Raw genomic sequence first — 12,985 nt, 5'->3', positions numbered from 1 at the left:
ATGATCACTTGTGTGAATTATTGTTACAACTGAGCATCATCATCTTTTATTGAACCGCGTTCGATTGTGCAAGGGGTGGACTGTAACTTATTGTGTAGTCAGTTATCTTAGAAAAGTTATACTGGAAGTATGAATGGGAATATAAGATACTGTACGGTGAAGGGAAATGGGCATCTTGTGAAGTTGACTTGTGAACATGCTGGAAGAGGCACAGAAAAAAAAAACGTCAAATAGAATACTAGTGACTTTTTGAACTCTGGTATAACAGCCGTTACAGGTCCTCTTCTAGCCGGATGCAGTGACATAATGGCCAATAATTGAAATTTACCGTAAATATATGTCAACATTATCCAGGCTACATATTAATCCTAATCTTAATGGATGAGGAAGAAAATGATCATGTTGCAAAAACCACAAAGGTCCAAATATAAATGAACTGGTTTTATTGTTGTAAATGGCAAGAGGAAAATACAATTTGAACGATGACTGATGAAGGCCAATTTGACCATGATGTATAATGTGTATACATGTAAATTTAAATACTGTAAATGCAGTTAACAGTTTGCTGCAAATGTATGCAGTTTTAACATTCATGGACCAAACAGCCTTCTCTGTACTCTCAGCACATTTCCAAAGTGCGGCAAAGGTTTGTCACAGAAAAAGAATATGGACAGACGCACAGAGAATTCTCATACTCAATTCATTATGATTGTGGAACTATTATGCTTAAAAAGGTCTGTTCAAATCCAAGAAGTTCAACACTGCCCATTACGGGTAAAGTAGAATACATCATTCATATCTTATTACAATGTATAGTTTCACATCAGTTATATAGTCGCTGTCTGCTGCCATCAAAGAGAATACAAAAAAATAGATTTAGTTAATATTTACAAGAACACGTCACATCCGAAATATCAAAGCTTAGGTTTTGACAAGGGTCGACTTCTGCTATAATGCCTCAGGGGGTCCCCCACAGCGCACATTTCACACCAGGATAGCATAGTACACATCGTTTATTTCCAAGAAATAAAACTAGAATGCAAAAATATGATGAAGGGAGGACAAAGAAATGTTCTGATTACTGGAGCCCAGCTCACATATGGGTGCTTCTCAGGAAGTATAATCCCGCCAGAAGCTCAAACGCTGACCCACTTTAAGTGTCACTACTCCCTCCTTACAATCAATCACCAGATTTCACTGCAAACAATATTGCAGAGATAAAATAAACAACCTCACAGAGATCTGTGCTGTCGTTTGTGTTTGAATGCATTTTGAGTGGTGAAAAATAGCCACTTCCTCTTTATGACATGTCAAAGCACCCATGTAATTAAAAGCCCTTTATACCCTTAAAAATGCATCAGCTTTTTACCAATAAACTGGCAGAGGATGTCAGAATGCACCACGATGCTATTTAATGAAGACCCACACTGTCCATAATGTGAAAATACGTCGGCAGAAAAATATTACCGTACATTGCACGCGTTTCCTTCTATGTCCAGGAGGTACCTTGCACAATTTACTGTAACAGATCGGGTATTTGGACTAGAATGTATTTGGTGGTCAAATCGGAATTTCAATGGGTTCACTGTAAAATATCATGTGAACACATTTCAAGCGTGATGTGTCCAGTTTTATTTCACATGCACTATTTCTTCAGTGTATTCTTGACTCAGCGGGATTTGAAGGCCACACAGTTCAGCTGGAGACATTTTGTATTTTGCGAAGCAAAGAGCCAATAAGTTGCGGTGTCCACGTGATCGTGGAATGTAACAATATGGAACATGATGGCCAGTTTTTTCAGTTGAATATCTTTGTATGACAGTAAAGCTGCTCAAGTGTAAAAACAATCAAAACAATTTTTACTTGAGTGCCAAGTTATTGGTGTTCAGATACCAAGGGCTTCAAGAGGAAACAATGGAGTACCACAATATTTCACAATCTCTTAAAACCAAAGGGCTGAGTGAACGATATTTAGAGCACATTGGAGGAAGGTTTGACGTAAAGGATATATCATGTTGACCTGGTTTTGAACACATTCATTTTATGGTTCTCGTGTAACACTTTCGGACCATACTTTGTGAGAACCACCCATATCTGAACTATCGGATGCCGCCTTAGATCTAGACATGCATGTTTTTTTTTTTTTTTTAATTGTTTGATCCATTTTAATGTGAGGGGCTTAAAATAGAGATGTAGTCACAAACGGGTTTCATAAAAACAGTGAGAAAACACCCCAAATATCTCTTAAAAGGTTTATCCTTGCCTCGTTTACAAAATGTGTGTTGGCAAAGTAGTTAAAAGTGGACTGTAAAGCGCTTCAAAGGTCCACAAAGGTGCAGAGCCTGTGATGAAAGGGCAAAGAACCAAAGCTCTGCTACTTAAGGGAAAAACACTTGGTTACTGGGAAGAGACTAGGACATACAAGTGCAAACAGTTCACATTTAACTCCAAAATGACCCTCAATCGTCATCATCGTCGTCGTCTTCATCTTCTTCATTCAGTTCTCGTTTTCTCTTCTGACCCCGCTCTTGATCTACTGGAACAACAGTCACATTGCTTATGATGCCAGAATAATTTGTATGTTTTTTTTTCATTCAAAAAGCATTTCTTTTTTTCCTTTCTTTTTTTGTGAGGCAATCCTACTCACGCTCGTCCTCCTCTGCCTCCTCATCATCTACTTCTTTCTCATTCAGGTCCTCCTCATCTTCTTCCTGAGGGTCAGATTGTCTCATTACTTCAAAAAGTACGCCCGTTTTCATGCATACAAGGATTTAAAAAATAATTTCTATGAGAAAAAGATTTTATCATAGCAAAAACACTACACTGACTGCATTTTGTGAATTCCATCAGCAGCTTGAATTGTAAACAAGGAATATCAAAAAGGACTATTCTATATATTAAAATATTTCAAAAATAATTCAAGTCTCACTTCTCCACTGAGGGCCCCTTCTTCATCGCCTTCCTCATCGTCATCGCCCTCATCCTCCTCTTCCTCTCCCGATGGTGCATCATCATCATCATCATCATCATAATCCTCTTCGTCTACATCTGGGCAAAACCAAGTGCTTTCAGCAAGTTGTGCATGTGTCTATCAGTTCTGTATAATATTTTGAATGTTAATGTATCGTGTGTCAAACACACCATCCTCATCTTCATCGCCGTATTCCCAGCCTTCTGCGTAAAGCTCGGTGTCGGAATCTGATTGCTCTTTGTCATCTTTGTCATATCCGTCCAGATAGGTGAGCTGTGGTAGTAGCTTGAAAACACTGTCTCTGTATTCGCTCAGGTTTGTCACCTCACAAGTGCACAGCTCTAGGCTTCTCAGGGTCTTCAGTTCTTTCTGTCGGGAGCAAGAGTCTCATCAGCAATGCAAGCAACGTTTGTGGCATACAACAGCTCCATTTTACAACTAATGTGTTATGGAATATTGACTTATGTTTGTATGCAAATAATTGGGTCTTTGAAGTGCCTGCCCTGGAAGATTATTACAAAACAAACAACAACAAAATAACTGAAACCAGACAAATGATTTACTGAAAAAAAAAAAACAGGAGTGCTTTAAAAAAAAAAAAAGGTTTTACAGGGATTAATAGAAGACGTAGAGGTGTGAACCGACATCCAGGTGAGGATGGTTGCCATCGCAATGTCCATTAATCCCTGATGATCTTTATTTTATGAGGACATTAACCTGCTCATAGCGTTGTCATTTTCCAACGAAAACAAGACATGAAACTACCAATTCATAATTTCATTGGTTTTGTAGTCAATTTAGAAAATTTTACTGACACATTTCTTTTCCTTTGCAATGCCTGAGGGCTTGACCATAAGGCATTCGAATCCCATAACATCCGAAGGGGTTGTAAACGCTATTCAGTACTCCAGCAAATATATTTTATGGTTTGACAATGTTTCATAAAAAACTAATTTATGACGATAACAGCTGTTCATATTATTACACATTTCTATTGTTTGAAATTCGGTCATTTCTGTCCTTGGAATACTTGATATTTACTTTTCAGAAAAGCTTTGTGTGCTTGCATGTATAATCTAACTGCTAAGGGTGCTGTGCATTCATTTGGACCATTGTAAAGATTTTTTTTTTTTTTTTGACAGGAAATACTTGAGACATTTGAAGGGTGGACATCAGGGGGCAGGGTTGTATACAATTTCATTACAATTAACATTATAAAGATAATGAGTGAAAAACACCGGAATGAAATTGTAATAGTAATAATAATAACGAAACATTTTTTCCATTACAATGGTAATGATAATGATAATCAAGGCAAATCATAAAAATGAGTATCGAAATTCATTACATTTATATTTGTTTTGGTTTGATCGAGTGATTTGTCACTACAATTTCAATCATTTTTAACTCACCAGTGGTTCAATGGTGCTGAGGTCTTTAATCCAGTTGCCGCCTAAATTGAGACGCTTGAGATTGGGACATTTCTCTACCAACACTTCCAAGCCTCCTGAGATCTTGTTATTGCCGAGTTCAAGCTGTGCATGATTCAAACCACCAGAAGGACACACTCTTAAAAGGATATTCATGTAACCAAACCAGAAGAAGAAGAAGAAACCAACCTTCTTGAGCTTTTTTAGCTTCGGCAAGTGGGCGACTGTAGTCAGTCCAACCCTCATTGTGCTCAGAAATACCAGCTCCTTAAATTCATCGGTTAGACCCTCGAGCTTGCCGTCATTGGAGCAACAGTTGTCAAGAACAAGCTCTTTGACCTACAGTGCAAACACATGATAGTTTGGTTATCATTTGCAAATCCAAAATGATCAATGATTAAAGCAAAACAAATAACATGAGGCTCAAGCAGAATCATCCTCACAAAAGATTTTTGGGACCCCCTATGCTGAATTAAGTGTTAATTAATAGCACAAAACATATTTGAATAGCTCTAATCCAGTGATTCTCAGTACAGTACTGTATGAGTGCCACTGGTGGAATGCAGGCTCCCTCTGGTGGTATTCGAAAGAATCTAGTACAGTTCAGTTGTATTTACCATTTAAGCGCAATACGAGGACTTTGAAGCTTTAACATCTGTTTGTTCCTTCATTTTTATCATTTTTTTCTGAACTATTATTTGCAAAATATTTTAACCAAATTGTTATTTAAGTAGCCCCCCCTTTTATTTTCCAATTTTTATAACATTACAGGGGCTTATAATATTTGATATAAATTTTAAGACAAAACCTCATTTTTGATGACCACTCAGGCCTACAATGCTATATACATATATTTGTCTTAAAGGGGAGTTTGGGATTCCAAAAATGCTTTTCATCATACATTTTATTCTGTCAGTGTGACCTGCCTGCAGAATATCATTAAAATGATTTTTGGGAAAAATCATCCCACCCTAGCCCCGTATTACGCCTGTAACATCATTTTAAAACTTGTCACGCCGCGAAAATACTAGCCTATTCGAGACTGCAGTTCTTTAAATGCATTCACTCCAGTGTATACACGCACACACACGCATGCACGCACATATACATACGTGTGTGTGTGTGCGTCGCTGATGGTGTATGGGTGCACTCGTCTGTCCTCTATGCGGACAACGTGGGATCGGTTCTCACTCAGTGACGGTATGAATGTGGCTATGAATGGTTGTTTGTCTCTATATGTGCCCTGCAACTGAGTTCAAATGTATCCCAGCTGACCTTTAGCCCAAGGTCAGCTGGGATAGACTCCAGCACCGCCCCGTAACCCTGTTCAGGATAGGCAGTGTTGGATGGATGGATGGATGGATGGATGGATGGATGGATGGATGGATGGATGGATGGATGGATGGATGGATGGATGGATAGATAGATAGATAGATAGATAGATGGGCTAGGTCGGTAGGTCGATCAGTCGATCGCTATGTACAGTATATCGAAACTGAATTATTTGTTATTTACAATAGATGATGAGCCAACCAATTATTAAATGAGATGAATTATAAGAAAATGATAATTACATTCAAATTAATCAATTTCACAGAGAAAGTATCTCAATAAATGTAAACAACAAGAAAAATCACAGAACTCTTAGTAGTGGTCAGATTAAAGGCCAGGCAGTTTTAAAGATGTGTGAAATAAATAGATCAATTTTAAAACAAGTCTACTTTGCTCACCCCTGCTTTCATGAAACGCTTTGCTTAGAGTCGTGTACTGTATTGAGTACGGCACTGCATGATGTTAACAACCTTATCAAATACAGTATAATACAAAAAGTACTTACTGTACTGTACTGTGAATTGAGCGGATGGATATTCACATGGGTGATGAGACCTTTGAATGTGACACCAACCAGCATCGAGAACCGGAACACAGACCTGTATAATATTATTCCGCTACAGCTATTCTTCTTGCGATTATTTGACTCATTCATCATTACACAAATCATAAATTTATTTATGATTATGAAAATCGGTGAACTTCATTTGTTATACGGAGCAGAGACGCGTGTGAACGACTGAGAGGTACGTTTGTCCGAAAAAATCGCAGCCAAACATTCTAGTCCACTGGGTCATTTGTAAGTAGGAGGGGCAAATCAGGAGGATTACGCCGCAGCCAGGCGAACGTTTCTTCCTGTTGTTTACGACAAACAAAAGCAGATAGCATCGATGGGCGCTTATAGGTTGTTATTTGTAACCAGATATAAAACTGCTCGTCGTTTGAATCGAATAAAACCGGGCGTTCGACTGTTTTAAAGTCGGAGCTTTGTATGGGACTAAAATGGCGGCGTGTGTCCTGCTTCTAGAAACCACTACACGTCGATGTTAAAGCGAGGCGTTTTCCAAGGATGGCTACGACCCAGTGAAAATATCACGACAGCTTCAAAGACGTACCCAGCTGACACCAGCATTAATGCGTGCGAACGGAATGAGGATGTCATAGTACTTTCTCTATGGTTGAAGGCGAGTACGAAAACGGTCTTTGCTAAGCAGAGTTGCCCTCCAATGTTTGCGGTGCACTACAGTACGACTCACCATCGCACTAGTACAGTAAGTGTTGAGCTGCGCTAACCAGGGGTGCTGGGTGGAGCTGGAGAGCGACACCTCAAGGTTTTCAGAATTCATTTGTCATTACTTTCGAAGCGACATGGCTCAAAAACCGTTATTCGATAAAGGGCAGCGCAAATGTATCGTGTCAATATTACACGAGCAACAACGAATACGAGCGCTTCGCAGATCAAAAAGTTACACTTGTATGGTTTCTCGAGCCGCTTGCCTTGTTTATATGGCCCCGCCACGGAGATGGAATTGACGCGCCGGCAGCACCTGTCACTCGTCAACATGTTCGCAGCATGACGTCCGCATCCCCCTCACACTTGACAAACTTTGCATCTCTCTCTCTTTCTCAAACACCTCAAGAACGCACCCGAAAGCGTTCCCCGTCCTGTGAGAAGCGAAAGCGATGGTACGCATGCTAACTTACGTCTGACGGAGTACGGTTCCGCAGTTCCAGGTGAATTCTCTTCTTCATCTCCATTCTGGTTCAACGCGCCCTTTGATAGACACTTTTAATAATTAACACAAATGCTCCTGGCACCTCCAAACCAAGGCTGTTGCAGTTCATTCAAACTTGATCCGCTAAGGTGGGCGGGGCGCGGGGCTGAGATTGTCGTCACTGTCGACCAATGAAAGGCGCCGAATTTAGGGCGAGCTGATCTACATACGCACGAACCAATGGGATGCACCCCATCAAACTGGGTGGGGTTTGCTGTCGTGCTGACTCTTTGGTGTTCATTCTTTTACTCCAGTTACGCTGAAAAATGACCCCGCAAGTGACAGTACTGCAAATAAATCGATCAAATAAAATATAGCAATCAAACAGTACATGCACAAGAAACATTACATACAGAAACAATGGGGATGAGATGCACACCACTGGTACTACCCTCCTGACTACCAGTAGTTCAAATTTGTTCTCTGTAGAGGACATTTCTAAACCTAAATATCTCCCAAGCCAGTGCATCCAATTGTATTGTATTATTTTTGTGCTTTAAAGAGGACATTGAGTGCTTTCCAATGATACCAAATTTGTAGGGGGTGGGGCTTTGTTACCTTTACTTCACAGTAGAAGAAAATGGCTTCCCTCAGTGCAAGCACATTTTATGGAAGAGGAAAAGTAAGTCTTTAATACTTTTTATCAAACACATTTTGTCTTTAAATGCTGTTGGCATTTTATTTCTAAGACTCTTATGAACACGTTAAAGTTTTATAAAGATTTATAAGATAAGAAAACCTTTATTAGTCTCGCAATGGAGAAATTCCCAATTCACAGCAGCAAAGTTATGAAAGGAAGAAGTAGAACATCAAAATATAGGAGCTGCTGGAAAGGCAGCCACACACGCGGCGCCATTTTGAAGTCAAAATAACAAAAATAACACAACACATAGGACATAGACAGTCGTGCAATCTTCACCACTTTTCTGCATACACTTTGTTGTCTGAAGCAGTTCTAGATGAAAGAGGAGAGGCTCAAAGTGTCCTTTCACCAGTGGATCAGAGACGTCATGCTGAAAATGTGCACACATCTGCTACAAGCTAAGTTTTGAAAGCAAACACAAAGCTGTAGCGTCCATTGACGAAAAAGAGATTGGCTCACATCTCCTGTCCCATGTAAATCCACTTCAATTCCAAGCCGGGACTCCCAATTCCACATCCGCATCGGCGTTCCGCGCGAACGCTCCTTCTCATCGTCGGCTCCTCAAGCCTTACATCCATCCAGCCGCAGACCGTTCAACAGCACCGATCTCTCCGCTGAACAAAGCGGGGCTGTGAAAAATGCTGCCCATTACAGGCGCAAGACACAAGCGCCCCGGGACAATCCAGCAACGACAGTCAAATGGCGCCGACATTCCTCCCAGGCAAAAACAGTGCTCGTATACCCATGCTGCCGAGAAGGCACAACCACCAAGCACCGAGTCTCCTCCTTGATGAATGTCGTGGCCAAAAAATGCTGAAAAAAGTCCACATCAGGTCCACACGACATAACAACAAACACAAAGTGACAAAACAAACCAAAAAAAAAAAGCAAGGCTCATGAGAGCACTTGCCGACGGCTGCCTACTCGGGCGCCATAATTATTATTTTAGTTTAAGTGTATTTGAGCCTAGTATTCAAGTGTTTAAAAAATGTCCTCTGTTGTGGACATTTGAAGTTATTTCATCCATTTTGCTCTTTTTTCCCCAAATGACAAGAAGGGGGTCATTCTCAGAAGCAGAGGGAATTTTACTGCGGATTGTTGATGGAAACTCAAACATTGAGTTGTCTGATGAAGACAGGCCAAAACCCCCACTGATTATTTTAAGCAATACATAGATTACTCTGTGTTTGAAGAAATGGCCCTGTACACAAATCAGCGTGAAGTACTTGTGTCTGAAGCAATGTTAAATACCACAACTGAAGAACTGAAGACATCGATCCATCCATTTTCCGAACCGCTTGATCCTCACTAGGGTCGCGGGGGGTGCTGGAGCCAGCCGTCTTCGGCAGTAGGCGGGGGACACCCCGAATCAGTTGCCAGCCAATCGCAGGGCACACTGAGACGAACAAGCATCCAAGCCCACACTCACACCTAGGGACAATTTAGAGCGTCCAATTAGCCTGCCATGCATGTTTTTTGGAATGTGGGAGGAAACCGGAGCACCCGGAGAAAACCCACGCAGGCCCGGGGAGAACATGCAAACTCCACACAGGGAGGCCAGAGCTGGAATCGAACCCGGTACCTCTGCACTGTGAAGCCGACGTGCTAACCACTGGACTACCGGGCCGCCCAAGAACTGAAGACATTCTTTGGGAATTCTATTTACATGGGCTGTTTAGGATATCCAAACATTCAAATGCATTGGGCCTCAAGTACTAGAGTCGAAATTGTGGTGGAATCTATGACCAGAAATCAGTTTTACAAATTGATAAACTCCATCAAGCTCGTCAATGACCTTGATGTTTCAAATGAAGAAAAAACAAGTGATCTCTTGTGGAGAATCAGGCCTCTCTTGAGCAAAGTAAGTCAAGGATGTCTGAGTCTGCCAAGAACAGGAAAAGTGTGCATTGACAAGCAAATGGTTCCTTTTACTGGCCGATGCCCAGTGCGCCAGTATGTACCGGGCAAACCAAACCCGACTGGACTGAAGGTACTTGTCTTGGCTGCACCAACTGGTCTAGTTTTGTATTTTGTGGTCTACCAAGGAAAGACAACTTTCACAGCTACAGGAGGAAAGGGCATCGGGGAACACGCTGTTCTTCAATTGACATAGTCTGTTCCCCAAGGTACCCACCTGTTCTTAGTTTACAACAATCAGCCTCCTTGACACCCTGATAACAAAAGGACTGACAGCGACTGGAACCCTCATGAATAACAGGGTTCCAGAGGACTGCAAGATCATAGGCGATAAGCTTTTCCTTTGTGTTTCCAAGAAAGGGAATTGCTTTTTGAAGTATCATACCAAATAAGCATAATAGAAGCAAAAGTGAAACAAAAGAAAAGAGATGATGGACAGTTATGTTTATGTTCAACACTTTGTCAAGTTGGCGGCCCGGTAGTCCAGTGGTTAGCACGTCGACTTCACAGTGCAGAGGTACCGGGTTCAATTCCAGCTCCGGCCTCCCTGTGTGGAGTTTGCATGTTCTCCCCGGGCCTGCTTGGGTTTTCTCCGGGTACTCCGGTTTCCTCCCACATTCCAAAAACATGCATGGCAGGCTGATTGGACGCTCTAAATTGTCCCTAGGTGTGAATGTGAGCGTGGATGGTTGTTCGTCTCTGTGTGCCCTGCGATTGGCTGGCAACCGATTCAGGGTGTCCCCCGCCTACTGCCCGAAGACAGCTGGGATAGGCTCCAGCACCCCCCGCGACCCTAGTGAGGATCAAGCGGTTTGGAAAATGGATGGATGGACTTTGTCAAGTTGACTTTTTGATATTTTTGTTGGACTAACTGTTTCAGAATGAAGTTCCGTTTCCCCTGTATTGGGTTCCGATGCCCACTGTAGAAGACGCATCAAAACTTAAAAACAAAAATAAAAATTTCAAAAATTTCTTTTGCAGTAAACGAATTACTTCACATAGATTGGGGAATTTCAAAATAAATGTGATTGGACAACATTTTTTTCCCCTGGTAGTCAGGAGGATATGTTCATTTTCGTTCTCAAAATAAATAAATAAATAAATAAACAAACATGTAAGAATGGGCCTTGACCAAAATTGAGACCAGATCCTCCCAACTTTGAGGCTTTGCTAACAAGCACACTCTACTGCCCTTAATATTTTATATTCTGTGTGTGTGTTAGGGTTATAATTCAAGTCACTATTTGATGTCTTAGCTAAAAGTGCAAATTCCTTTTTTATAAATGAAACTGTCTGATGTTCGGCAGCACATTGACCTCGTGGTTTGCACGTTTGCCTCACAGTCTGTGGTTCTCCTGAATTCGGTTTAAATCTTGCTTTCTTTCATATACTTTTGAGGATTTTCTCTGGGCTTACTTCCACATTCCAGTCAACAAAGCAGGCAATCTTTTCCAAGACCTACTCAAATATCTACACTCTCCCTTTATCGTTTGCCTATTTACACTTTTATTATTATAGGACAGCTACAGCGTCTTCTTCCTTCACGAGTGCGTCGTTTTGTGGTTCAATAAATTTGGTACAGTACACGTGGAGCCTCAACACGTTGTTCCTCGATGAACACAGCAGAGGTCGCAGCTTTTACTTTGCAGGGTGTCAGTTAATGCAGTGGTCCCCAACCTTTTTTGGCTTGTGTAGCCCGAACTCATTGGTGATACCCTGCGTGTTTATCATCTTCCAAAAGCAGAACGTAACAACTGATTATGAAAAGCAAATTTTATTTCATTAGTTTGAAATTTCATTCTAAAGCATTTTTTTTTAGTCGGTCCACTTATTTATTTATTTTCACAGGTTGGCCATAGATTTTGGTAGCCGTCGCAGGTGAAGGAACGCAGCAAATCTCTCAACCCATCCCCAACGCTGATCCATGATGTTGTAGTATCCATTGCATTGAGCAGGGACCTCTGGTCCTGAGCCCACTGTTTATGTAATCTTCACCTCATAGCGAGGAAAAAAAAAATCCTCAATCCCATTGAAGAAAGGACATGGTGGTAGTCACTCCATTCCATCAAAATTCATCAAATACTCCAACAAATTCATACATGGAATTCATGGTATTACCGTGTCCGCAAAAGATCTGCGATCCCTAGGCTCAAAGGTGCGGATCAAACCGTCGCCAATTCCTAGTGGATCGCAGTGAAGTCCGTAAGGGAGCCTCCACGCCGAATTGACGGGACTTTCCATCACTGGAGAGTTGGTGCGAAGTGGTAATGACCTTCGGGTCAGCAAAATCCCGCGGGACCGCGTCCGGCGGTATACAAATCCACCACAGTCCTGGCGTTAAGCGCCTAGCAAGGTGTCGGACCGGATCCCCAAGCCGACCATCCCCATGGGTTATGAAGGAATGCCCACCCTTCGAAATAAAACACCGGGCCCGGCGCACCCACGGTCCAACCTCGGGTGCTGCAGACCCCCTGGACCACCACCGTCGGCCACCGCGCTGCCGTGGACCCTGGCCACGGGGTCGAAGTGCGGGGGCGGGGTTGCGACCCGTCCCCCTCCCTCACGCTACATAGCCCCCAGGATGGCGATTCTCCCCCCCCCCCCCTCTTCCCCTCCCCTCTGCCCCATCAACCCGTTTCCCCCCTCTCCCGATCCCCTCAACCTCAAGAAGTCCGGCGGCGATGGCGCGGGGCGTCGGGGACAGGCTCAGATGAGGGCCCATGTCCCTAGCTCCACAACCACACGTCGGCGGCCGTGGCACGATGGTCGCTCCCCTTGCGAACTGGTGATGGTGCAGGGGAGAGGCAGCGACCACGGTGGCGGAGCAGGACTCTCTAGTCGCAGCGCTGCTCCCCTCAATCCGAGGAAGGGCCAATAAAAGGCGGCCTAAACACGCCCATCACCGCCATCGATCGGC

At 42.5% G+C, this 12,985-nt stretch overlaps 1 protein-coding gene across 8 annotated transcripts; it reads right to left on the bottom strand.

Moving 5' to 3' along the window:
- Window positions 1-426: 426 nt before the first annotated feature.
- On the bottom strand, window positions 427-7,597 carry anp32a (acidic (leucine-rich) nuclear phosphoprotein 32 family, member A). Of its 8 annotated transcripts, none has more exons than XM_086106494.1 (7): window positions 7,438-7,597; window positions 4,591-4,740; window positions 4,384-4,506; window positions 3,142-3,340; window positions 2,930-3,048; window positions 2,648-2,711; window positions 427-2,536 (listed from the first exon to the last, which is right to left on the bottom strand). In XM_086106494.1, exons 1-7 carry the CDS (start codon window positions 7,489-7,491, stop codon window positions 2,460-2,462), a joined length of 786 nt encoding a protein of 261 aa, XP_085962620.1. In that variant the 5' UTR covers window positions 7,492-7,597; the 3' UTR covers window positions 427-2,459. The 8 variants fall into 8 exon arrangements, with proteins under 8 accessions (XP_085962620.1, XP_085962622.1, XP_085962623.1 ...); XM_086106496.1 differs by having other exon boundaries at window positions 427-2,533; XM_086106497.1 differs by having other exon boundaries at window positions 2,930-3,042.
- Between the last annotated feature and the right edge of the window lie 5,388 nt (window positions 7,598-12,985).

The sequence above is a fragment of the Hippocampus guttulatus genome, chromosome 3 (assembly GCF_054856545.1).
Source record: "Hippocampus guttulatus isolate MCC_2025c chromosome 3, RoL_Hgut_1.0, whole genome shotgun sequence".
Lineage (NCBI taxonomy): Eukaryota > Metazoa > Chordata > Actinopteri > Syngnathiformes > Syngnathidae > Hippocampus > Hippocampus guttulatus.
The sequence above is the reverse complement of the archived record's forward strand: the minus strand, read 5'-3'. Positions and strand labels throughout refer to the sequence as shown.

Excerpts from the sequence above, each read along its gene's own strand:
- anp32a (XM_086106491.1), bottom strand. The coding sequence starts at position 6,403 with ATGATTTGTGTAATGATGAATGAGTCAAATAATCGCAAGAAGAATAGC. Across the intron at positions 3,049-3,141 it reads CGGCGATGAAGATGAGGATG|ATGTAGACGAAGAGGATTAT; the intron begins GTGTGTTTGACA and ends GGTTTTGCCCAG. Across the intron at positions 2,537-2,647 it reads GGAGGCAGAGGAGGACGAGC|TAGATCAAGAGCGGGGTCAG; the intron begins GTGAGTAGGATT and ends CTGTTGTTCCAG.